The sequence below is a fragment of the Ambystoma mexicanum genome, chromosome 1q (genome assembly GCF_040938575.1).
Source record: "Ambystoma mexicanum isolate Mex_15411 chromosome 1q, UKY_AmexF1_1, whole genome shotgun sequence".
Lineage (NCBI taxonomy): Eukaryota > Metazoa > Chordata > Amphibia > Caudata > Ambystomatidae > Ambystoma > Ambystoma mexicanum.
In genome coordinates this window covers 12,108,106-12,131,241 of record NC_090922.1, presented here as the reverse complement: position 1 = coordinate 12,131,241, position 23,136 = coordinate 12,108,106, and the positions used below count along the sequence as shown (strand labels likewise).

At 45.5% G+C, this 23,136-nt stretch overlaps 1 protein-coding gene across 3 annotated transcripts in view; it reads right to left on the bottom strand.

Annotated features, from left to right (window-relative positions):
- Positions 1–22,688, bottom strand: part of KIRREL1 (kirre like nephrin family adhesion molecule 1) — a 2,247,154-nt gene extending 2,224,466 nt beyond the window's left edge. For all 3 annotated transcript variants that reach the window (XM_069635419.1, XM_069635420.1, XM_069635421.1), the window contains exon 1: positions 22,501–22,688. In XM_069635419.1, coding sequence (XP_069491520.1) covers positions 22,501–22,552 — 52 coding nt within the window. In that variant the 5' untranslated portion in view covers positions 22,553–22,688. The remainder of the gene's footprint in view (positions 1–22,500) is intronic.
- Positions 22,689–23,136: the final 448 nt, after the last annotated feature.

The following is a 23,136-nucleotide window of genomic DNA, read 5'->3' as shown; positions in this document are numbered from 1 at the left end:
TAGATAGGTGGGGGGCGAAGACATGCATCTGTCTGCCTTTGGGTAAAAAAATAAATAAAGATATCAAAAAAGGGCTAGATGTTCAGTTCCTGTGCCATAGGACTGAATGTGTCCCAAGAGCACATTAGTCACCACAGTTGGTTTTACTTTTTCCAGAAACTGAAAAATATACTGCCCAATTCGCTAGACGAAATTGTGAAAACGTTCTTTCTTACTGAGCCTTTTTTTTACCAAAACAAACTGCACTCTGAAGTAATCATAGATTTATCAAATTTGCTTTAGTGTTTCAATGCCGTTGAGCACTTAAAGTCAGTGGAGTAACTTTGCTGAAAATGTTAGGGGGAGGGGACATGCCATCTGATTAAAAGGTGCCCCAGCCAAACGAATGGGGACAAAATGGTGTGCCATGAAAGTTGGGGGGGACAAACACCCCTGCACCCCCTAAAATTACGCCCATGCTTAAAGTTCAGACCGGCTTGGTAAAGGCAGCATGATGAGAGAGGAGAGGGAAATGTGCCTGTGCCTCGGTATCCCAGCAAGGCACCGTCCTAAACATTTTGTCTTGGTGGAAATATTTTTACATTGTAATCCATATTTGTTTTTAGTTTGCCTGTTTCAGGAGCACATTCAAGCAGCTGGTTGTGGAGTGTGCTTAACATGTTTTAACAAATCAAAATTCTTACTGAGGCCTGGTCAGGGTGGCTCTGCTTCCTCAATGTTTTGAAAGCTCTGTACTATCTGAAGCATCCGTTATGTTCTCCTTCCCGACCGATACGTCGGCGGGAAGAAGAGAGGGCAGGGCCGCGTGAGGGAAGGCCCCGCTACGCAACACGAGCTGAAAAGAGACACGGACACCCGTGTGTGTTGCGCTGTGCCCGGAACTGCCCTCGCGGAGCGGGGGCGCGGCTTTTATTAGAAGCGCCTTACGTCACTGCGTAGCGGCGTACATAACAGCATCTACAGTGGGACTAGGACACAGGATCCAGGCAGGAGGCAGTAAGTACAAAACAGGAAATTTACTTTATTCTTCAGTTCCAGATTAAGGCTTAGATCAGAGCACAGGGAGCATGCATCTTCTCAGCTCACTCTCCCATGCTGAAGTTCAGACCAACAGTCACTCCCGGAATCTCCAGCAACACCCATTCCACATTCGAGCCAACATTCTCACAGCAGCATCAAGCCCACTTTTATGCACAATACCACACTATAATTATTATCTCTTGAACCCCACCCCTCATATCTCAATAGACCAGACACTTTGTTCTGAAAAGGGACTCTTGCCAACTGCCAGTACCCATATAGGTTTTACCGAAACAGAAATTAGCCAGACCCACCAGTTTACAGTGATTTTACTGATACGGTAAAAGCTGAATTAGCTGCTGTGTCCATCCCTCCCCCAAATATTTCTGTTCCCTGGCAAAGGGAAAGTTAAAAGGTTGTATTTGGCTTTACTTTCTTTTGTTTTTTTCAATTTTATGAGTCATAGCAGCCCTTTAAACCTCGGAACAATCATTGCTTTACGTTTCTAAGTGACAACAGCAACCAGAGACTCTGGAGAAAGGGTTTTTTCAGGCTACTAGTGAAAAGATTGATTATGTAAAGCCTGTAAGAAGTCTGAATTAAACATATATTTTCTTTCAAACTCCTATGTTCATATTTCATAAATGGAACGATGAATTCACCTTTTGTAGGGAAATATTTGTAGACATTTTTGGTATTTGCCCATTCGGTCCAACATCGGATTACTTGTTTGCATGACCAATGAGATGAGTGAGACTTGACGAGAGGAAGGCCTGGTTTATGTTGTTAATTTGGGGAAGGGGGTGGGAAAGAGAAGGGTGGCGAGAAATGAAAGGAACCAGTGTTTTGTTTGGTTACTGCATCTAGATTAACAATGCAGAAACTCAACAGCCCCAGACCTGGGTTGCTGTGGTCTTTCCCAAGTTCAGGGTTGGCTTACAGACCTCTGAGATCTTGAGATTCTCCCTTAACTGCGACACCCACAAGTAACTCCACATCACCTCAGTGAGTTACAAGTCTCTACTGCCATGTCCAGGTTCGGTTTACATTCTGGGCTTGCACTGTGTCCACAACTAGGCATTCAATGCTGCAACTGATATTTAGTAACTGTTGCAGCTGGCTGACTCGATGGCATGTCTGGAGATGTGTGGCATACCTCTCAAAGCACTTCCTTCCTTCCTTAAGTGCGTTGCTTCCCGAAACTAGGTCCACGCTCAACAAATACATAATAATAAACGTGCCATGCCTTGTGTGGATTAAAGTAGGGTTACCCCCACAGCAGGCTCAGTCAAACATGTTTTTCTTTTCGATTGACCTGAGGACTTCAGACACAAAAAACGGACTTTGCCCCTGCCAGAGACACCCAAGGGTTGAGTTATGGGTGGCAGCTTCAAGTATAGGTGTCTCTTTGAAGGGGACGGGGATGTGTGCTGGGTAACTGGTATGGTTGAGTGTTTGCTGGAGAGACAGGAAGCCAGGTGTTGGTGCGCATACCTCTCAACCGGTTCAATTGCCAAGGAGGTTGAAGTCACATGTTTTTGGAGATAATCCCTTTGAAGTAGATTAAGAATGTTTTTGGGCTTTTTCTGGAGGGTTAATGGCCCTAGGAGGATGAACCCACTGATGTCTGTGGGAGTTACAGGGCCTGCTAGGAGGTTGAAAATAATACCAAAGCAGGTGACCTTCTCCGTTCCAATGGTATTAGCTAGGAAAGCAGAACCCAATGTGAGTGTTTGGTGTCCTACTGAGCCCCTGTAGCTTTCAGATTCTACAGAGCTGGAGACATGGGGTGGGAGGAGGGCAAGGTGTATACATTCCAAGTTTAATTTACACATAACTTTTTCAATATGCTGTTCACTTTACCGAAAAAGTTTACTGATTTTAGACTGAACATTTTAAATACGTGCCCAGCGTTTCAGTTCTTATCCCGCAAAAAGTTCAACTGCATGTCGCGATATCATGGCGGAGGGGAAGGTACGGAATATGCCTTTCATAGACCTCCAAGTTAAGTAAATGGGGGAAACCCGCATTTGTCTGGAGATCTTCGGAGTAGGTATGACAACGTTTCGAAATAGCTTTCCAACTTTAAAATGCAGAGAGAAATGTAGAGTAAGAAATCCATACAGTTCTAGTACATAGGAGTCTGCAATATGCAGCTCTTCAGGTGTTTCGAATCCTTGCTCTCCCACCCACATGCCCCGATGGAACCCGCTCTTGGCATACATCAAGTTTCAAATATGAATAGCCCATCTCTCCCTTCTCCTTCACTCAAATCTCCAGCCTCGATCATTTTCTCTTCCCTTTTTATTTCCATTTAGTTCATAATCCTTCTGTTGCTATAGTAGCAATAGCAGGTCATTCTGCACTGAAAGCCTTTTTTCAGATTTTTATGTCCTAACCAGTGATGCGTCTTTCTTAAAGGCACGAAAGAACACACATCATTTCAGTGGTCAAGAGAACGGAAGTGAAGACGAAGGAGCAAATCCTCACCTCAAGGAGGCACAAGTTTAACCAGTGCCATGGCCCAGCAAGATGTTTGGAGGGCCGCTGAACTGGGCCTCAAGCCTGCGAAAATCTAGTGGGGCGGGAAAATAATGTGGGACTGCTGGAAGGTGGCGGGGCTAGTCAGCCTTGGTGCTTTGTCTCCCAGGGGCATAAAAATGGCTCACGGGTCTGGGATCAGCAGACACCTCCCCTTTTTGCGGCTGACCTGCAAGACTGCTGCCATGCTGAGGAAGGTGGGATATCACGGAAGCAATCCCCAGCAGCTGGCGCAGGGAGGTCTTATGCTGCAAGGCGGCTGGCAACACCAAAAGGGCCATTCTCTGCAAATGATACGTGGTCCTTCCGATTGTAGACCGCAGGAAACATCGAGAAAGGCAGGTGATCAACGGAAGGGCCCTTTATAAGCAAACAGGAGATCGACGGGGCAAGAAAGGCACAAAGATTAAGCACATGCATGGAGGAATGCATTAAAGAACTAGCTGAAAGGAACGGCAGTGAGGGGTATAAATTGCACCAGACAATTGTGCTTACATCTAGTAGGTACTGGAACAATTTAAAGACATGGCAGTTGGAAATTATTCATGCAAATCACACACACCAGACCCGAAGAGCAAATGGCAGTGCAGATGGGTGTTGGGGTAGGGTAGCAAAAGCCTGTTGGTGATACAGAAGCAGAAGGAGGATGGATGCACAGAAGGCATAGGCAATCCTGCCCACAGGGAGAGCGAGCTGGAGCAATTTATCCAGCTGGCAAGGGCAGCAACATCCAGGCATGGCCCAACTGGTTTCAGGAGGATGACAGCAGAGCTTGATGGTGGCCCAGCAGAATCATCTGGGAGTGGCTCGCAATCCCCACTCCTTTTTTCAGCATCAATGGAAGAGCAGGTACTTAAGGAACTTATTTCTCTTTGGGAAGAAGAGCCAGTATGCCAAAAGAAGGAAGACTGACAGCAGAGGCCATGGCGATGAGGCAACAGACAGAAGCAGTGAAAAGAAAGAGGCTGGGAAGAAAGCAAAAGGACAGAAATGTAGAGGAGGAAAGCAGGGGCTTGCAGCCACCAAGACGGCGCCAGAAAGGGAAGGCCCAAGGGAGAGCAGTAGTGAGCCCATCACGGCAGCGGAGGGAATAGAGGGACATGCATCTTTGGAGCAAATGAAAATGTATTGTAATGCAGTGCTTGCAAGCATCGGCCGGGGGTAGCAGGGGGCCACTGATGTGTGGCATTGTTAATGCTTTTTTTCCCATTTCGGTGAAAACAATGTCAGTTAACCATCAGGGGTAGGCATCATTAGGGGTGGAAAAGAATAGTGCTGGCCTGGGGGCAGCGCCACTACATCAAGCCAGCAGGCAAGTGCACTGGCACAGGGGGAGGTGCCACTCCTACAGTCTTTTCATACAACGCCAGGCAGCAGACGTCAGGGGGTCGGCGCCAACAGCGGCACAGTTTATGGGAGGGATATGCCAGGGTTTGCACCCCAACGGGCAAAAAGTAATGCATTCGTGTGGCAAATCCAGATTCACATTAAGGAAAGGATTGACATTTTCATCCTCCATGCGCTAGAGCAACAGGCTTAGATATAAGGCAGCTGTCAGAGAAGGATAAGGGAAAAAAGGAGAGAGACCGGGTAAAGAAGGGGGGAACCATACATAACCCGCTTGCAGGTTTCAGGATGCTGGCATCCATAATGGTGCAAAAATACCCTGGGGACACTGGAGCACTATGGGTTTATGAGCAATATATACATGATGCTTCTTTAACTTACAGGGGTGATGCATTGCTCAAGTACGACAGAGGGTTCAGGTTAAAAATGCAGATTTGGCCCGCAATGGCCTGGGACGAGGTGGACATCACAGGATTTATAGAAAAAAAATGGTGGCCGGTAAGGAGTTTGAGAAGAGAACACAGTCTGAGGTGCCCCATTATAAGAAGGAGAAATGGGCATTTGGGGATAGAAGAAGGGGGTCCATTAGTGGGTGCTTCTCCTGGTCCCGCTATCAGCAAGGGGAGCAAGCTACATGCTGGGAATTCGAGAAAGGGTATTGCACTTTTGGCAAGATGTGTAGATTTAAACATGCGTGTGCCAAGTGTTCAGGTGCACACAGCACAGACTCTTGTATAGCAGGAAAGAAGACCTCTGGCACAAAGCAAAAGGGGTCACTCAAGCGCAATTAAAATCAGACCGCGTTGGGAAACACCAAAGCACTGCCCTCACCGATAAAACAGAACAGGATACTCTTGCTGCTAAGTTTTTACCACAACCTCAAGAGGTTTTAATATTCCTTACTCAGGGACCAGTGGAGCCAGCGAGACCCAAAATCTTGAATCCGCAAAAGCACAACCAGAGGCGGCGAGACAAAAAATTGAGAAGGAATAGTTACTATGCAGAGTAGCTGGTGCATTTTCCATCCCTCCCATAAATAACTTGAAGGTTTCTCCGCTGGGCCTAGTGCCAAAGGAGAAAGGACATTTTCACCTCATCCTCTACCTCTCTTTCCCAGCTGGAGAGTCGGAAATAGCCTGGAAGAGGAGTTTTGCAGGGTGACGTAAGCGCCATTTGACGATGCAGTCGAAATGGTCAGGGCCAGGGGGCTCTCTTAGGAACAGTTAGACATTGAGTCAGCCTTCAGACTCTTGCCGATCAGCCAAGAGGATTACAATCTCCTGGTTTTCAAATTTGAGGGGATGCATTATTATGCAAAATGCCTGCCAATGGGATGTTCATTGTCATGTGCGCTGTTTGAAAATTGTAGCACCTTGCTCTGAAGCAAAGGACAAAAGGTGGGAAGAGTTATGCAGTACCTGGATGAATTTCTATTCATCAGTAAAAAGGGGACAGAAGAGCATAAGACTCTTCACGGACGCATCTGGCAAGCAAACTTTTGGGCCAGTGTTGTGGATTGAGTAGTTTGCGCATCCGTGGCCTGACGAATGGCATAAGGAAGGTCTCACAGTAGACATCACACTATTGAAACTGTTCCCCATCGTAGTAGCCTTTCAACTCTGTTGAGGACCAGCTCAGAAACAAAAGGGTGATTTTATGGTCAGACAAACTAGCAGTGGTTCAGGTGATTAACAAGGGGTGTACAAGCAGTGGTCGGGTGCTACGTTTAACTGACAGCAAGCCTACTCAGTTACACAAAGGTTTGGGCGAGACACATCCATGGGGTGAAGAACATAGCGGCTGACACTCTCTCTCATTTACAATTCGGAATATTCAGAGAGACAAGGCCAGACACAAGCAAGAGAATGACCCCATTCAGAAAACGGGTGTGGGATACAATTGGGAAGATCTGACCACCCTCGTCGGTGCAGCTCTTGCTCCAAGTACGGCAAAGAGGTACAAGGCCTGTTGGCACACATTTATGAATTTCAGGGAAGGACTGCAAGGGGAGCAGGGAAGGACACCAGAGCAATCCTCGGGTGGGCGTGGCGCAATCGCAAGAGCAGATCATGGATTGCATACCATTTGACAGCGATAGCCATTACCATAACTTAGAGGGAAGAACTGATCCCACAAATGAGCATTATATGTTAGGATGGCAATGAAGGGATGGGCCAGACAGACAAGGAAGAAAGTAGACACAAGGCGCCCCCATACACATTGGAAACCTGTGGGACATGCTGAAAGGGCTGGGGGGAATATGCAGACGGCTTTAAAACATTCATGTTTGGTGCAGCATTTTCCCTAGCATTCTTCGGGGCACTCGGGATAAGCGAGTTGGTAACATGCAACAAAGAAGGGGGAGGAATAGGCTTCCTGAGGATGGATGACGTAACAATAGAATACGAAACAGCAGAGCTGCGCCTACGAAGGCAAAAAAGTGACCAGCTGGGAAAAGGGAGGGCAATAGTGCTACACTGCATTAAGGACAGCTCTTTCTGCCCAGTGTGCTGCCTCACATCATATCTAACACGGAGACCCCACAGAGGAGATGGGGCCCAGCTATTATTACACGCAGGTGGCTCAGCAGGAAGTAGGTTTCAATTTAAAGGGGTGATTGATTTGGATTGGAAAACACATTAAGGGCAACCAAAGGGATCTTCGGCCCCCACTTTTAGGACCGCAGCCGCATTGGCAGCAGGGGCAGGCATACCCCCAGAAGCGATTAAGAAAATAGGGGGTTGGAAATCAAACTGTTTTTTAAGAAGTACGCAAGGTTGGAAAAAGTGCGACAGGACAAGGTTCATTTTATATCCTCCCTTTCCCCAATACAGAGCATAAAGAAGGAGCAGAAGAACAGTGTGGTTAGTGGGCCACTCGTTTGTGACGAGGGCAAGGCAAGTTGGACAACACAAAGGGAGCTATTGACTTTAAGACACTTCAAGGTCAAATGGTGGGGAATTCCAGCTATGAAATGGGCACAGCTGGAAGAGCATGCTGAGAGGCTATTACAGAGGTACCCCAAGCCTGAGGCCTTGCTTGTACACCTGGGTGGTAACGATCTTGCAAACCTTGGGATAGGAATGTTGCTAAGAGAAATTTTGAGAAACTTACAAGGTTTGGGTGCCCTCTTGGGGGACACAGAAATGATGTGGTTGATGACTATACCAGAAGAATTTGGAGAGGGGCAGAGTCACATCAGGCAATCCAGAAGTCTCGTAGGAAGTTGAACGGAGCAACAGCAAAGTTTTGAGAGGGCATGGGATTCACGCAGATCCGCCACAGGCTGATCAATTTAAAGTCACCAGAATATTATGAAGGCGATGGGGTGCATCTGTCAAAGAGTGGCATTGATCTTTCTTTTGGAACATAAGCACAACATTGATGGAACTATGCTGTCACAATTGAAGGGAGTCAAAGATGGGCGTTAACCCTTCTGTGGCGGGATGTAAGCGACCGGTCGGACTGTAAAGACTATAAAGTGAGCTTGTTAGGAATCAGGAGGGGTTGTCTTGATTGCCTAGAATTGGGCGTGACAATGAGCCTCTTGTCTTCACCTCATGTGAGGCTGTGACAACAAACCCTTGGTCATTCATGTCAGAATTTGCCCTAGGCTGTGTCTCAGCGCTACAAGACAGCCATGCCTAGGTTCATTTGCTTATCAAAATGATTAAACATATACAGCCAGGAATTGTAAAGTTCTTGCACGCAAAGAGATACCACTCTGATGCATTACTCTGAATCATACACTTCACACAGGAGTTATCATGTTAATGCATTTAATATGACCCCTATCTTCTGAGGGTTCTTATTTTCATTAAATAAGATAAAGCAAAAGCAGATATAACATAACATCACACCTATGAACAAGTTTGCCATGTGGGCAAGGAGCATGTTTGACTGTGTAAATAATAGAAAAAAGGTAGCAGGCGCCGCTCTCTCGAAAGAACATGGCATGATAACCTGTTCAGTGGTTTTTAACCATTTTGAGAGTTCGCAGCCATCTGCTTTTTGCTCACTGTACCTTTCACAAATGGGAAATATTAATTTGCATATCAGTCTTTGTCCCGCCCACATGGGCAGTCCAGCACCGAAATGCTATGACAATTCCCTTCTGAACAAGAGTACCAACAGCAACCCCATATGCGTGTTTCAGCCTTGATAGGCCTCATCAGTGAGGTGAAGCTGTGCCTCTCTGAGCACAGTGAGCAGGGAGTCCACGTCTGGTTGCCCCCAGGGGTTGCTGTTGATACTCTTGTTCAGAGGAGAATTGCCTAGCATTTTGGTGCTGGACTGCCCCTGGGCAGGACAAAGACTGATATGCGGGAAATGTCTTCTCTGTGAAAGGAACAGTGAGCTAAATACTTGGTAGAGTCTCTCCCAGGGGTTATTAACCCAAGAACAGGTCATTGGGCTGCGTTTGTTCTGGTAGAGAGATTCCCAGACCCCCCTTTGTTTTGTGTAAATAATAGAACAAGTGGTGGTTTTAGTTGAACAGCATGTTTAACCTTTCTCCCTCATTAAGCTATGCTACACTATACTATATGCCATCAGTCTCCATGCACACAGCAAGCCCTCACCCATCGCTCACGTTTAGAGCGGAGTGTACTTCAAATGAAACAACTCCTTCTTGGGCTGATGAGCTCTGCTTAGCTGGGCCTGGTTGTCTCACTCCTATGCTACTGCTGCTCTGCACTCCTCCACTGCCCCTCTGGCTTGAATTGACTGGCAAGTCTGCCGGGCTTCCTCTCTCCCTCTCCTTTTTGTGCTGGGCCTTATATGTATCACGTAATATGGTTCCCCTGCACGTGTGCGTTCGTCATATCCGCTATATGTAACAGTGAGGGCTAAAGTTAGTGCGTCGGTGGGTTCTTGCAGCTCACAGTGAGATCCCTGCACCCATTCAGTAAATACCTTCACTGTACTCTATGGTACTCGTGAAGCTCTGCAGCATTACGCATGGTATACTTCAGAGGCTACTATATTAGTCGGCTATCTGTTATCAAGAGACATCTCTCTCACTTGTCACTCAGTACTTTGTATGGCACCCTACGGGCACTAACTGTGCGAATGTGCACAATGTTTCTGTTCGCGAATCCTTATCAGATGTGACACTCGTGTGAGGTTAAATGGCTGCTCTCAGATAGCACCCAATTTATTTTGTGTAATATCGTTAACAGAAGAAACTTTACACACATAGATACAACAATGATTTTAAACAGGAGAAAACAATGCAATTCCAATTAATAAAACATACATAGACAATATAAAAACAATATACACATAATACATACTGGTCCCTAAAACATGTTCTCAAAAAACCCATTCTTAAAACAGGGACATTTCAAACCCAGTCTCGGCCAATTTTAAGAGTTCTTTCACATTTATTAACAATCTATCAATAGGAGTCACAAAAATGTGCCACCAGAGAGTCTCCCAATTTAACAAAGGATGTGTATAAAAATAATGTTGCAAAGTTTTGTCACGCTAGCCAGAAAAAAACGGACATTCCACAACAAGACGTTTTAGGGATTCACACTCGGCATTGCAGCATTGACACATTCGATCAAACGCGGGAACCGAAGCCCACGCACCCAATACATTGTGAGTACGTTTAATTTTAGGAAAATTACTGCTGGCTTTCGATGCATGTTTTGTCAAGTATTTGGGGGGACAATTAAATGGTTTGAGGTCCATAGAGAAATGATCAAAGGGTTTATAAGTGACCAATTTTTCCCTATTCATATTCAAGTCATTTACGAAGAGTGATTTCTTGATTTTGCCTGGAATGTATTCCAGTTCATCCAAAAAGGTTGTCTGGTTTGAAGCTGCAGTCGCTACATTGTTCACCCAATCCCTTAGCACAGCGCATTTATTCTGAATGTATGCTGCATTCAAATGGATAAATAAGGCTGACACCGGGGGATGTGGGGGGGGGGTGGGGGAAATAGATCTTAACAAAATAATTCTCTTCTAAAATATCCTGGCAGCCAATTAAGTAATTCCCAACATATGTCTAACCGGTGGGAAGGGGATGCCAAATGGGATACACAAAATGATTTCCAAATATTCACCTCAATCTTGTCCCACTCTAGGTCCTCATCCTGTACCTCTGCCCCATAGGATAGTTTCGGGACCAAAACTTGATTGTATATTTTAATCGCTGGGAGGAGAGAAAATCGACCATACTTTCTGTCAAGCATACGTAATTGAGTCAAAACAGAAACTGCTTCCAGCTTCAGTCCTAGATTAGCAAGCTCAACTGAACGATTTGATTTAATTAGTACCCAGAGGTACCTAAAGTCTGTAACCACTTCCAGCTAATGTACCAACCAAAATGGGTTCTTCCTGATCAGATCTTTCTCTGGTTAATGGCCAAAAGCAAAGGTTTTGGTACATTGATCTTTAGTCCAATATCCTCAAAGAAAGTCTGCGTTCTGTTAAGCGATTTCTGTAGGCCCATCAGAGTGTAATTGATCAATACAAGATTGTCGGCATACAAGATATTGGATTTTCGCAAACCCAAACCTCGGGGGATTAATACCAAAACCCCCCAGGGTTGCCCCAATACCAGAAATATAACGTTTGAACAGGAAGGATGCTAATACACAGCCTTGACTAGCACTCTGTCCACCTTAATCCATCCTGTGCAGGTCCAATTCCTGTCCAACATAATTTTAATTCTTAAATCCCTATGCATCAGTTCAAGTAACTGAACCAAAGTCTCAGGGCAACCCCAGAGCCTAAGCATTTCCCAGAGCTTGCTACGATCCACACAATCAACTGCCTTGTTTATATCCAAGAAGGACAGATATAATGTAGGCTTTGCTTTAAAGGCCTCGCTCTTTAAGAGCTGTAAAACGAAGCCGTTCAAAACTGTACTAGTTGCTTTACGAAATCATGATTGATGAGCGGCCATCTTTCTAAGGCTCTGAGCACAAAGGTAGAGAAAATCTTGTAAGGGGTGTCAAAAAGGGAGATAATTCACCCTATCTCCCTTTTAAAGATAAGCACAACAATGGCCTCTTTCCAGGTTGCAGGAAACCTAACCTGATCAACTACATTTGAAAACACCTGTAGCAGGACATCCACCCATAGCTCTGGAGCAGACTTCAAAGTCATAGCAGAGAGCCCGCCGTCTGGTCCTGGGGCACTCGAAGACCTAGCCCTCCATATAGCAACCCCTACACCCTGCCCACCAATATGAAACAGAGGCCAGGCCTCCCTAACAATACATGGGCCCGGTTTCACAGGATTAAGAGCAGTGTCAAAGTCAGGCACTGCATAAAGGTTCAGAAAATGATGTTATTGTCACACAAAGAGGTAGGGGCACAGCTAATATCTTGCACACGAGCAACACGCCCCACATTAGGTACAACCTAAAAAAAACAACAACAAGTGCTGGTGCTCAGAACTCTAATCCAGGGGGTCGGGGGGTTTGAAATTAACATGTGTTCTCTCTAACACGGAGTCGAACCCGACGGTGGACCACTATGCAGCTTGGTGCTGAGTGGTAACCATCAGTCATATTTGGAGTATTCAACCAAATACTGGACTACTCAAAATAATAGAAAAATAGTCAATTTATTTATAAACATCACTTAAAATGAAATGACACAAACAATGGGTATTAATATACACAATGTATGTTCTGTAACAGAAAATTATGTTCCCAGACCTTACCCGCAATAGGTTGGCGTTGCAAAATGGCTTGAACATCCGCACCACGTATCAATGTCCAGAAATTCGAGGTGTTGCGAGATACCAATGTAGTTAACATGGCCTCTGCATCTTTTTGCAACAAGAGGGCACAATGTCCCTTAGCCCAGTTTCTATACCTTTACTTAATAACTTCCTTAATGTCCCCCCTCAAACTTGACTTCATGACATGAACATCAAATTCATGACTTATCTTTACACAACTGTCACCCACTTTGGTTTTTAAATAGGGGGTCAAGGACAACAACGTTGTCTTCGGGTAAGAAGGGAATGAAGAGGGGCACATATCTATGAAGAGTCCCCCCAGCAAATCTTCATCAATCTTTTCGTTGCATTTTAGCACATGTTTGGAATGCCAGATTATTGCCTTATTACGCAGGTTAATCTCTATAGAGTCTCGGACTAACTCAGTAACCTCTGCCATTGAGTGTCACCAAAAGAAGCCCTAAGGAGTGAGTGATCACTGGAAGCGTTTGGTAGAACTCTAAAGTTCCGATTGGCAGCATATGGGTGGAGACAAACATATAGTTGAATGTGGATCTGTGGACATTTTCAGTCCAGGTATAGCTAGGCAGTGTATCACTCTCAGTGTTCCCGTTAATCAAAGAGAGATCTAGGCTCTCAAAGCAAGATCGAAGGGCTGCCCCTAAATCATGGGCAGCGGGGGAAAGCGCCTACCAATCTCAGGATGATACCACCGGAAATCCAAAAACTCAGAATTAAAATCGCCCATTATAACAAACCCCACATTCTTCAATAGAGAGTTAGAATCAAATACATTAGTAATGTGTGGCATAAGATTGTTCATAATGGTCGAGACTGGGTTAAAATTAATATTTAGAACAATTAAAATACGTAAAAGTTAATTACACTGACCATACCAAGATATTTTACATCCCAATGTGTCAAGGTCGCCCAGACCCACATTTTGAAATGGTAGAGCTGACAGATATATGCCAGGCGCAGAGCAGGCCACCGTACAGCCTGGCCTGCCTTTCAGACCTTTCCTTGCTGGCTCAAAAATCACAGAAAAATCATTCACCACAGGAGTTCCAATAATAAAAGATTCCTGAATACAAATTAGGTCAGCTTTGTTCCAAAGATCGGCATTCAGGCATATATGGCCAAATCCTTGTGAATTCCAGGGCACCATTCCAACTGGTGCAATTCATTCAGGACCCCTTTGTAAGGAGTTGTGGTGGTGTAGGGAATATATGATATGCAAGCAATTGTAGGAGACATGGCGAGAAATAGATGCATTTTCTGCAACCAAAGGCACATGCTTTGTTAAAGGTTCACGAGAATTATACAATTGTCCGCCATCTCCACCCCAAGTGGGTCCCTCTGTCCAATCATCAGGCACTGCATATCCCAAATTAAGCAAGCATTCGGACTCGGCAACAACTAAGTTGTAAGCCAGTTTGGAATAAAAGCAGATTTTGACCGAATCAACCTGCCTAAAATCCATAAAGGCAATTCTGGCAAGGTCTTTCGAGCAAAGTAGTTTTAGACTACCTATTTGTCCAAACAAAGCCAAAATATACTGCTGGTTCAAGGGGAAGTACACTTTGACCTTGAAGTTACGGTTCAAACATAAATAACTCAAGTGTTCTCCCTCGGCTGGCAGGTCCTTCGTCCCAGGAGCATGAGTATCCTCAAGAACTTCACCCTTCTTAGGTAACCTGAAATTGGAACCTCCCATTGGTCCTCTTGGGAACCTGTTTAAGTCTCCCACCCGAGTGGGACGTAAACCAGATTTCCTCTTTTCCTCAATAGTTAAGAAGCCTGGGGAAACCATGGTTACCTGTTGAGCAAATTTAGCTAGTGGTTCAAAAGATTTACTAGAGGCCTGCAGGGTCTAAGGTGCCAACTCACTAGGCAAGTGTGGCTATAGGGATCCTTGATTGCCACCCGTCAAAGACACATTTTGAATCAAAGCCCCCCCCCCCCCACCCCCCCCTCAACAGGCACTTCCATAGCAGGAGCTTCCTCGTTGGATTCAATAGAGTAAGTGGTCAAGGAAGAGACATTCAACCCCTCATCCCCTGGGTCTGTGGCTTTAGGTTTGAGGTAAGCAGTGATCAGGGATTTTTTTTATTTACTTCCCACTGAGTTGTAATCAACTGGACAGTAGTATCAACCCGCTTCTCAATATGGGTGTTGATCTTCCTACTTTTACCAAGTGCTTTAGTCAATTCAGCCTGAGAGCGAGAAGCTAAACGCCCATCTGTATAGTTTGAATCATCATTATAAATCTCAGTTTGGGCCCTAAATGAGCGTAAAAGTTTCAAGGAGCCCTTCATGTTTATTGGTAGCAAAGGAAGATTTTTTACTGTTTTAGCTCTCTTTTTCTTCTTACGACTAGCTGCCATCCAAACAGCTGGCTCAGCTTCAACAGACAGTTTCGGGGACAGTAGTAAGTCGCCACCCGCTTCCACAGGTACATTAGATAAAAAATTAGACGACACTGCTAATGCCCATGAGTCGTTGGCCTTTTGTAGACCACTCAGCATATCCCCAACCACCATCCCTTCTGAAGTACTATGATCGGGCCTCTTAGCCTGCTGCATGTCCCTACCCAACACCCATTCCGGAGTACTATGATCGGGACACTTAGCCAGGTACACACTGCAAGCAGCCCGAGGTGTTTGAGCTGCCACGGAAACTAAGTTAGTGGCTGCAGGCATCCCCATATTTAAAGGGTTTTTACACGTGACCCCTGTGGTGCTCAAGGCGAGAATAAAACCTTCAATAAAGATAATTTTTGCAAGAAGGTCCTTTAGCGTCAATCGTACCTCTCTCAGCTCATACATGTTCAAGTCATTTCCTTGGTCCATAGTGTCTAGTATTCTGGATAGTACAGGAAAAGCCTCTTCCTGTATCCGATCATCAAGTCTGGGCGTCATTGACATTTTAGGGTCAGAAGACGGTGAAGAGCAGTGAGCCGACATAGGACCAGGCTGATTAAAGAAATGTTGTGTTTCTGTTAGCATAGGTGAGCCATGGCAAGTTGTATGAGGGTAATCAGTCTCCACATTGCGGTTCTCCCGCTGCGGATAAGAAGTTTTTAAAAGTCTCACATTCTCTATGCCCCTCCCTCGAAGGGGTGTGCCCAGGAGCGATTGTGATAATTGGCCCCCCCTGCTCCCACACCCTCCCAATCCCCCAGGATAAAAGCACCGTCTTGGTCAGTTCTGAGGAAACCACTGGGGCCAGAATCGAGACATCCGACACAAAGTTTGACCCCACTTGATCCAGGTCTTCAGGATCCACATATGTCAGGGAAACTGACTCATCAGCGTTTCTCACCGTGTTAGTTTTCCACATTAGTAGAGGGAGTCATACAATCCTCTATACCTGCCACACAATACTCCCTGTACATTTTCCACTGCGCAGACCCGGCATGGTCAAAGGTCAGCGCAATCACAGAATTATTCAAAGCTTACAAGTTCACTGTGCCTATGTTTATTAGGTTTTGCCGCTTTAAATAAATGCCATTTGGAGTGCACGAATAGAAGGTACGCGGCGTGCAATTCAAAGGCAGACCCCAGTAAAGGCACAAATGATGGTGACTTCAGTAGAATTCATAAGTCAACAGGGAGCTCAAGGATCGAACCTGCAGTCACTCCCCCGTCGACTAGCTTAGTGCACACTGCGAGTTTTATTTATTTATTTTTTACATTTGTACAGCGCACAGGCAGCTTGTGGGCATCACAGCGCTGTTACTTGTGAAGAGCTTAGTTACAAGGAATGGTTGCATGGTATTCATGAGAAGACAGCGAGGTTACATATAATGCAGAAACAGTAAAGAGGGTATGCATAGCAGCTACATATCATACAATATTCATATTGGTACATGATTCCCAGGTTATGAGAGCGCTTTGTGAAGAACAAAGGAGTATGTTGAGGTGATCAGGTGAAGATCAACGTTTTTAGAACTTTTCTGAATGCTAGGTGAGAGTTTTCAGCTTGCACAAGTGGTGGAAGGGTGTTTCAGTGTTGGGCAGCTAGGTAGGGGAATCTCACCCCTCCTGCTCGGGCTTGTTTATTTTTGGGTAGTGTGAACATGTTTGTGCAGGGCGTTCTGGTCGGTTTTGTGGATGTGGAGAGGTGTATTCTTGCGAATAGGTATGGAGGTGCAATGAGGTGGATGCATTAGTGGGTCAATGCTAAGGCTTTGAAGAGTACCCGCTCTCTGATTGGGAGCCAGTGTGCTTGCTTTCTGGCGGCAGTGACGTGTTCCCTTTTGGGTATGCCGATGGCTGCGCGCAGGGAGTTATTTTGGATAACTTGTAGTTTATCCATGTTTTTTTGGGATGTGCCTAGGAAGAGGGCATTGCAGTAATCTAGTCTTGATCCTGTAATGGCTTTGGCAATGGTGATGCAGTTGTCCTTGGAGAGGAATGGTCTGACTGAGTTTAAAATGTTGGCATGGTAAGCTGCAGATGAGGCGATGGCGTTGACATGCCTAGTCATTGATAAATTGGAATCAAGGTAGACTCCTAGAGTTTTTACCGAGTCAGCAACTGGGATTTTGATTCCATCAATGTTAAAATGACTGAATTGGGAGTCGAGGTTTTGGAGTATTTTGGTAGATCCTATCAGAAGTATCTCGTTTTTGTCCGAGTTTAGACATAGTCCGATTGTCGCCATCCATGCGTGGATATTGGAATATATTTCATTGAGGATCCAAGAGTCAGTGTCATAGTCGCCAGTCAGTGTGAGAAGGATTTGTGTGCAGTGCCGGTGCCATCACTAGGCAAGGTTAGGCGATTGCCTATATGGAAAAAATGTTAGAGCGGCAAAATGCTACTTTTACTCACAATATGTTTAATGTGCTGTCTTGCCTTGCCTGTGATAGCACAGGCCCTGTCCCCTGTGCACTGTCTGCAGGCTGGCGCTGGCAGGAGCAGAGTCAGACACCAGGCAGAGCCATGACGGTTGGGGTCAGGTCAGGCCTGGGTCACAAGTGGCACTGGCATCATGGTCGTGGCAGCGCTGGCTGGCACCTGAGCATTACGAATGGAGTACTGCATGTGCCCCTCTGCTCTGTCTTCTGCGCGTTGTTAGAAGTAAGTACCAGGCATCCCACGATTTTCAAAGGAACGTCATGAAGAAAGCAGTGCAGGCAGTTGCTGAACAAGAAGAGTTTCCTGCTAGCACCTTAGCAGAAGGAGCAGATCAGTTGAGATAGCCTGCTCCTTCCCCAGTTCTGTGTCATACCATTGTCCCTGTTGCTGTTGATATCCCGCTGGCCTGGCTCCTCTGATATGATCGTATTTTAGGTCTTTTGTGTGTAGCGGACCAATGCTGCATGGAGTCCGGGGCCCATGTGCTCATGACGCACCTCAAAAATGTCTTTAGAAACACCAGCGCTGATCCATAACCAGATCAATTCCAAATTCTCTGCAGAGCAGGGATCAAAGTCCATCATATCTGTGACCATAGGCAAAGCACCACCAGCAGCGTTGCTAGTCCGGCTAGCAAAGTAAACATCACACATTTTACATACATGAGAAGGTAAGAGTCTGGTTGACAATGCAGATGAGTATGGATGTTTGACTTTGAAGGATAAATGCCTATTCACAAGGTTTGTTGGTGGGCTGTTCAGGGATGCTGGTCTCCGGCAATTAAGAAGTACCCGCCTTGCATTGCCCACAGTGAGTAAGTATACACAGAACACAGGAACTGGCAAGACCACCCGCAGGTGAAGAAATCACTGCAAGTCAGGCTAAAGTCATAGAGCTCACACTTTTCCACTCCCTCATTCTGTATTAGGGGACAGCCACAGCTGCCCAGCAGCACCTCCAGGGGCTTTTATTTGAGATTGTTTGCATTTGTGGCCTTGAAGTGGTGTGCACTTGCCTATGGAGCATCACAACTCAAAATAAACTTATAAATATCTTCCGGGAGTCGCTCGAGCCTTCCATAAATGCAGCGTCGGGAAGTGCAAGGCTCTGTGATTTACAGAGTGGGCAGTGATCACAAGTCCTCGATTACCTGGTGACTTGTTTGGTAGTAATTCCTAAATGAGTTTGTGAGTAGTGCCTTTGGTAAATGGAAAGTGTCTACTCTTCCAAAAAAGCAACTACAACTGCTGAACAATCATTGGCAATGCCAAAGGTTTTAACTTTTGTGTAGGATAGTGATAGGTATTTGCCAGGTACTTCTGTAATGGCACTAACTGGCAATTATTGACAGCTGCCGTAAATTATGGGAGTCCCTAGGCATATAAAAGTAGTGCCTGGCAAATGATTATTTAATATCTATAAGCAGGCCAAACCTGTTGGCTTTGGCAATGCTTCTTTTTGACAGAACTTCAGTGAAGATCATGCACACTGCATATAAATCAAGTGGCTGAAGGCACACTTGGTTAAGACATTTTTATTACACCAGTAGTGTATGTAAAGATCCAATGAAGCTATTAATTCACAGATGACTCAATTGAAATAACTCAGGCATTTCAACCAATGGTTAATGCTACTTCTTAATAAAGCTAGCTCAAAGGGATCCCAAGAGAATGTGCTTATAGCGACTAGAGGCAGAAAGCGGGTGGAATGGCCATGGGCAGTCAATGGGTGGATAAATAACCAATCAGCACCTATACAATTTGTGTCCCTCAACACATCCCATCACCCTCCTAGCTGTACTCCAATAGAATAATGTCAGCATATAGATGGTGCTTAGGATAACCTACTAGGAAACATTAAAAATGTCAATGCCTTCTCTATTCGCACCCCAATAAGCGAACCCTGTAGCCTAAATAAGATCAATTTAAACTAACTTGACAGTTTTTGCACTTTTGTGCATTGGTGCAGATGGTCTTCTAGGGAGAATGTCACTCCATGTTCCAGTCCTCTCGATCTGCCACTGCTTGCAAGCACAAGATCCAGACCACCGCCCACATCTGTCCATGCCTAGACTTGAGGTGTGTGCCACATAATTACAGTTTTCACTGTGGGGCTTATTCAGCTGTTTCCATAAACTACATTATAAATGCAATCCTGATTTTTCCACTGTCAGTTTCCCAGTGTAATGGCAGAAGCAGGGATGACTCTTGATCACACATACCTTTAATACATTTATGCTGCCCCTATGCAAAATATGGAGGCCCATTAAAGACCAGCAGGCTGGTGCCTCAGAATGGACGCACCATGTCTGGGAAATGACTGGCCAAGGGTGGCTCCCTCCATAATCAACGTGGTACCAGGTCGGACTGCCACTGTTGTGATGAGGTGCTGGTTGCTAGAGTGTTAAGTGTGTTATATTTGGATCTTTCCTGTATCTTTTATTAAATATTGTGCCCCTTTGTGGTAGTTGACTTTATCTTTCCGGGCGTGCCCGAGGGATGGAATAGAGGGTATTGGCGGTTGTATGTGGTTGGAAGAGTGGTACTGTGGTACCCTGTGCTGGGAAAGACTTCAGTCCTCACATGTCACTCTGGAGGGTCGTGATTTGTTGGTCTGATTTTGGCACCCATTGCCTGACTTGTTTACCAGGCCACTATGAATCCATTGGCTGTCCCATAGCCAGGCACGAGGCTTTGGCCCTCACCGTAGCGCTTGGGAATCAGGGGTTTTATGGCAGGGCTGTTCAGTGTGGTCATGCCTCTCATGTGGGAATATTTCCCACGGAATTGCCTTGGGAGATTTTGGCTTGTAGGTGGCTATCCCATCAGATGCTGTGGCAACAGCTGTAATTCACAGTGTGGGTATTATGCCAGTCTCTTGATAGTCCTGACTTATACCAGAGGCACTGCATGCTAGTCAAAGGAGGTGGTGGGTCTCAGGTTAACTCTATCTGACATGAGAGAGTTATGGAGCTGACTTGGTTCTACTGAGCACAGACATCAACACATTATTCCTCCTTTACCTTGAAAGACAGACTCCATGACAACAGAGCAATGTGTGATCTTGTGCTTTGTGCTGGCGTCACCTTTACAGGCCACCTCTGGAAACTTTGCCTCCAGGGGATTCCGACAGTTCCCTGGTCACTTTTTAGGTGTTTTAACAGTAATGAGACTTATTGCAAATGATTGTTGAATTTATATATAGCATAGTAAGTATTGGGACATGTTTAGTATTGTGTACCAGGTAGTGCTGCGTATGTGCTTACATGTGTCTAGAATGCATTACCAACATCGTTTTCCTACTGTCTGTATTGCCTATATACAATTTACAGAAAGGATTAGATCCACAGCATTACATTTGTTGTTGCTATAGTATCATTGACTGTTTAATACACCTGTATTTATGAAACACACAGGCTTTAATTTGACTTCTGAAACCTAACGCTCTGAGTACATGTGAGGGTAAGAAAAGTGCAATGGGATCCATACAATACACAGCAGAAGACGTGAGCAATTGGGTTTGCAACAATCGGTAACAAAATGAGCACAGTTGGTTGAGAACAGTTAGGATCTGTTGTGGAGTGGGCGGGCGCCAATCTGACAGTTTGCCTAGGGTGTCAAAATTCCTTGCACCGACCCTATTGATAGGTGGGGTAAACAATAAAATACCAAGAAGGCTCACAGCAGAGCGTCCTCCCTATGTCCAAAGGCACCAGCCAAGATGAGAGCATTTGGAGCAAGGTGTTCTAAACTTACACGTTTTGCTTTATTCCCCAGGCGACAGGAACATTTAATGCTTATGGGTCGGCCCTTTGATGTTGCCCAGGTGAGAGGCTGCCGATGCACACCAATAGGCGGCCCTCTACTCCGCCTTGAGCCAAGAAAACTAATCCTTAGAGCACTGCTGAAATCTTTGTTTTAGCCCTTCACATCATACACTGTTACTAGGAGGTAAGAGTGCACAGTTTACTACAGTCAGGGAAGGACGATCAACTGCGGCATCTTCAAGTAAAGTATTATGCAACCATCCCCTTGCCCGGGTTGGGGAGAGAGTGGAAATCACTAGTGCACGCGGTATCTCTCCTCACGAACTCTCAGGTAACTGTTCTCCATTGAACAGTCACACAGCACAATACACCCATCCAAGCACGCATGCAAACACAGCTACGCTCACCTTTATAGCGCGATTAACCCCTTGAGTGCCAAGGACGAGCGGTCCTAGAAGCATGGGGAATACCATTAGGGACATTTTACCTGGCAGTTAGCACGAGCTCGATATTTATAATTAGAAATAAGAGGGGGCGAGTAATTAAATACGAGGTAACTGGTTATAGGTGGACTAGTGCCCACTGCAGGACATCCGCTGTCATTCACCCCATCTCTACTCAATCGACCTTCACTATTTCAGTATATACATCTTACTTTCAGCTCCCGTCAATCGCTGTTCTCGCTGCAAAGGAAACACCCTGCCAACTGTCATTCTCTATACCCGGTAGACCAGATCTTGCACCATTATCAACATGCTTTCCCAGAGAGCCCAAATCACATACTTGCAGAGCCCCTTTGCGAAGAGCACTGTACCGGTCTTACCAGGCCGCAGGTAAAAGAAAAGAACGTTTCTCCCGCATAACGATTTCGCTACGGAAAAGATTTCCTTCTACCATATTTTCCCAAGAGTTTCTCTTTTTTGCAATCCGTAAAATGACCGTGTCCATACGGAGCACACAGATGTGTCATTAAGGTAAAAATACCATCAGGGAGGGATATAAACAAAATGCTCTACGGCGATCTTTTCTTCCTTTCACGCTTAAGTCTGCCACCAGGTAGCAACACATCGAATCATAGACCTGGGGCACATCTAGTAAACTTCTTTCCAGTTTCTGTACACAGGACAATAGAGCACATCCACTCAATTCTGAAAAATCAACTTATTTGTCCATTCTGCCAAAGGATGGCGGCATTCATGTTGCAAATCGGGCAGAAAAAAACAAGTCAACGAAAAGGAATATAACTTTCACCCCTACCTTGAGAAAGATTGCCAGAGAGTGTCAAAATCCAGATCACCCAGGTAAGCATGCTCCCTGCCTTGTGGTGAGCAAGGGGGGGGGGAGGTGAGGGGGTCTTGCTGCGTATAGTTCTTGTTCCTTCTCTCACTGCTTCAGCAGATAAATCATTCCCCAGCAAAAGAGTGAACCGCCCACTCTTTCCTCTCTCACACACAAAAGTCTTGGAATGAGCGAGGGATAGATTCAGATGGGAATGAACCATTTCACTGGCTGGGGGGGGGGGTGGCCTTACTTTAGCAGAGGTTCGCCAAAAAGAACGGAAATGCCCGTGTTGCTAGAGGTTTGGATAGGGCGATCACACCCGAACTGTACAGAGGTATTTCACACTAAACAGATGAATCGCCGTCTTCTTGTTTAGTGATTAATTTTTCTTTTTGAAACCTAGTTTGTTCTCCCCTCTTTTTTTTTCAGAGAGATGAAAATTATAACCCCCCCTCTTTTCAGCCTCGAGGTTTCCCCACCTCCTGCGCTCTGTGAGGGGGATGGACACATTCCATACACTTCTTTTTCTTGGAGCTATGGCATACGGCAACGTTTTCTTGAGAGCCAAATTATTTTATTGGGTTTTTGACCACGAGCCACCGAGCCCTCTCC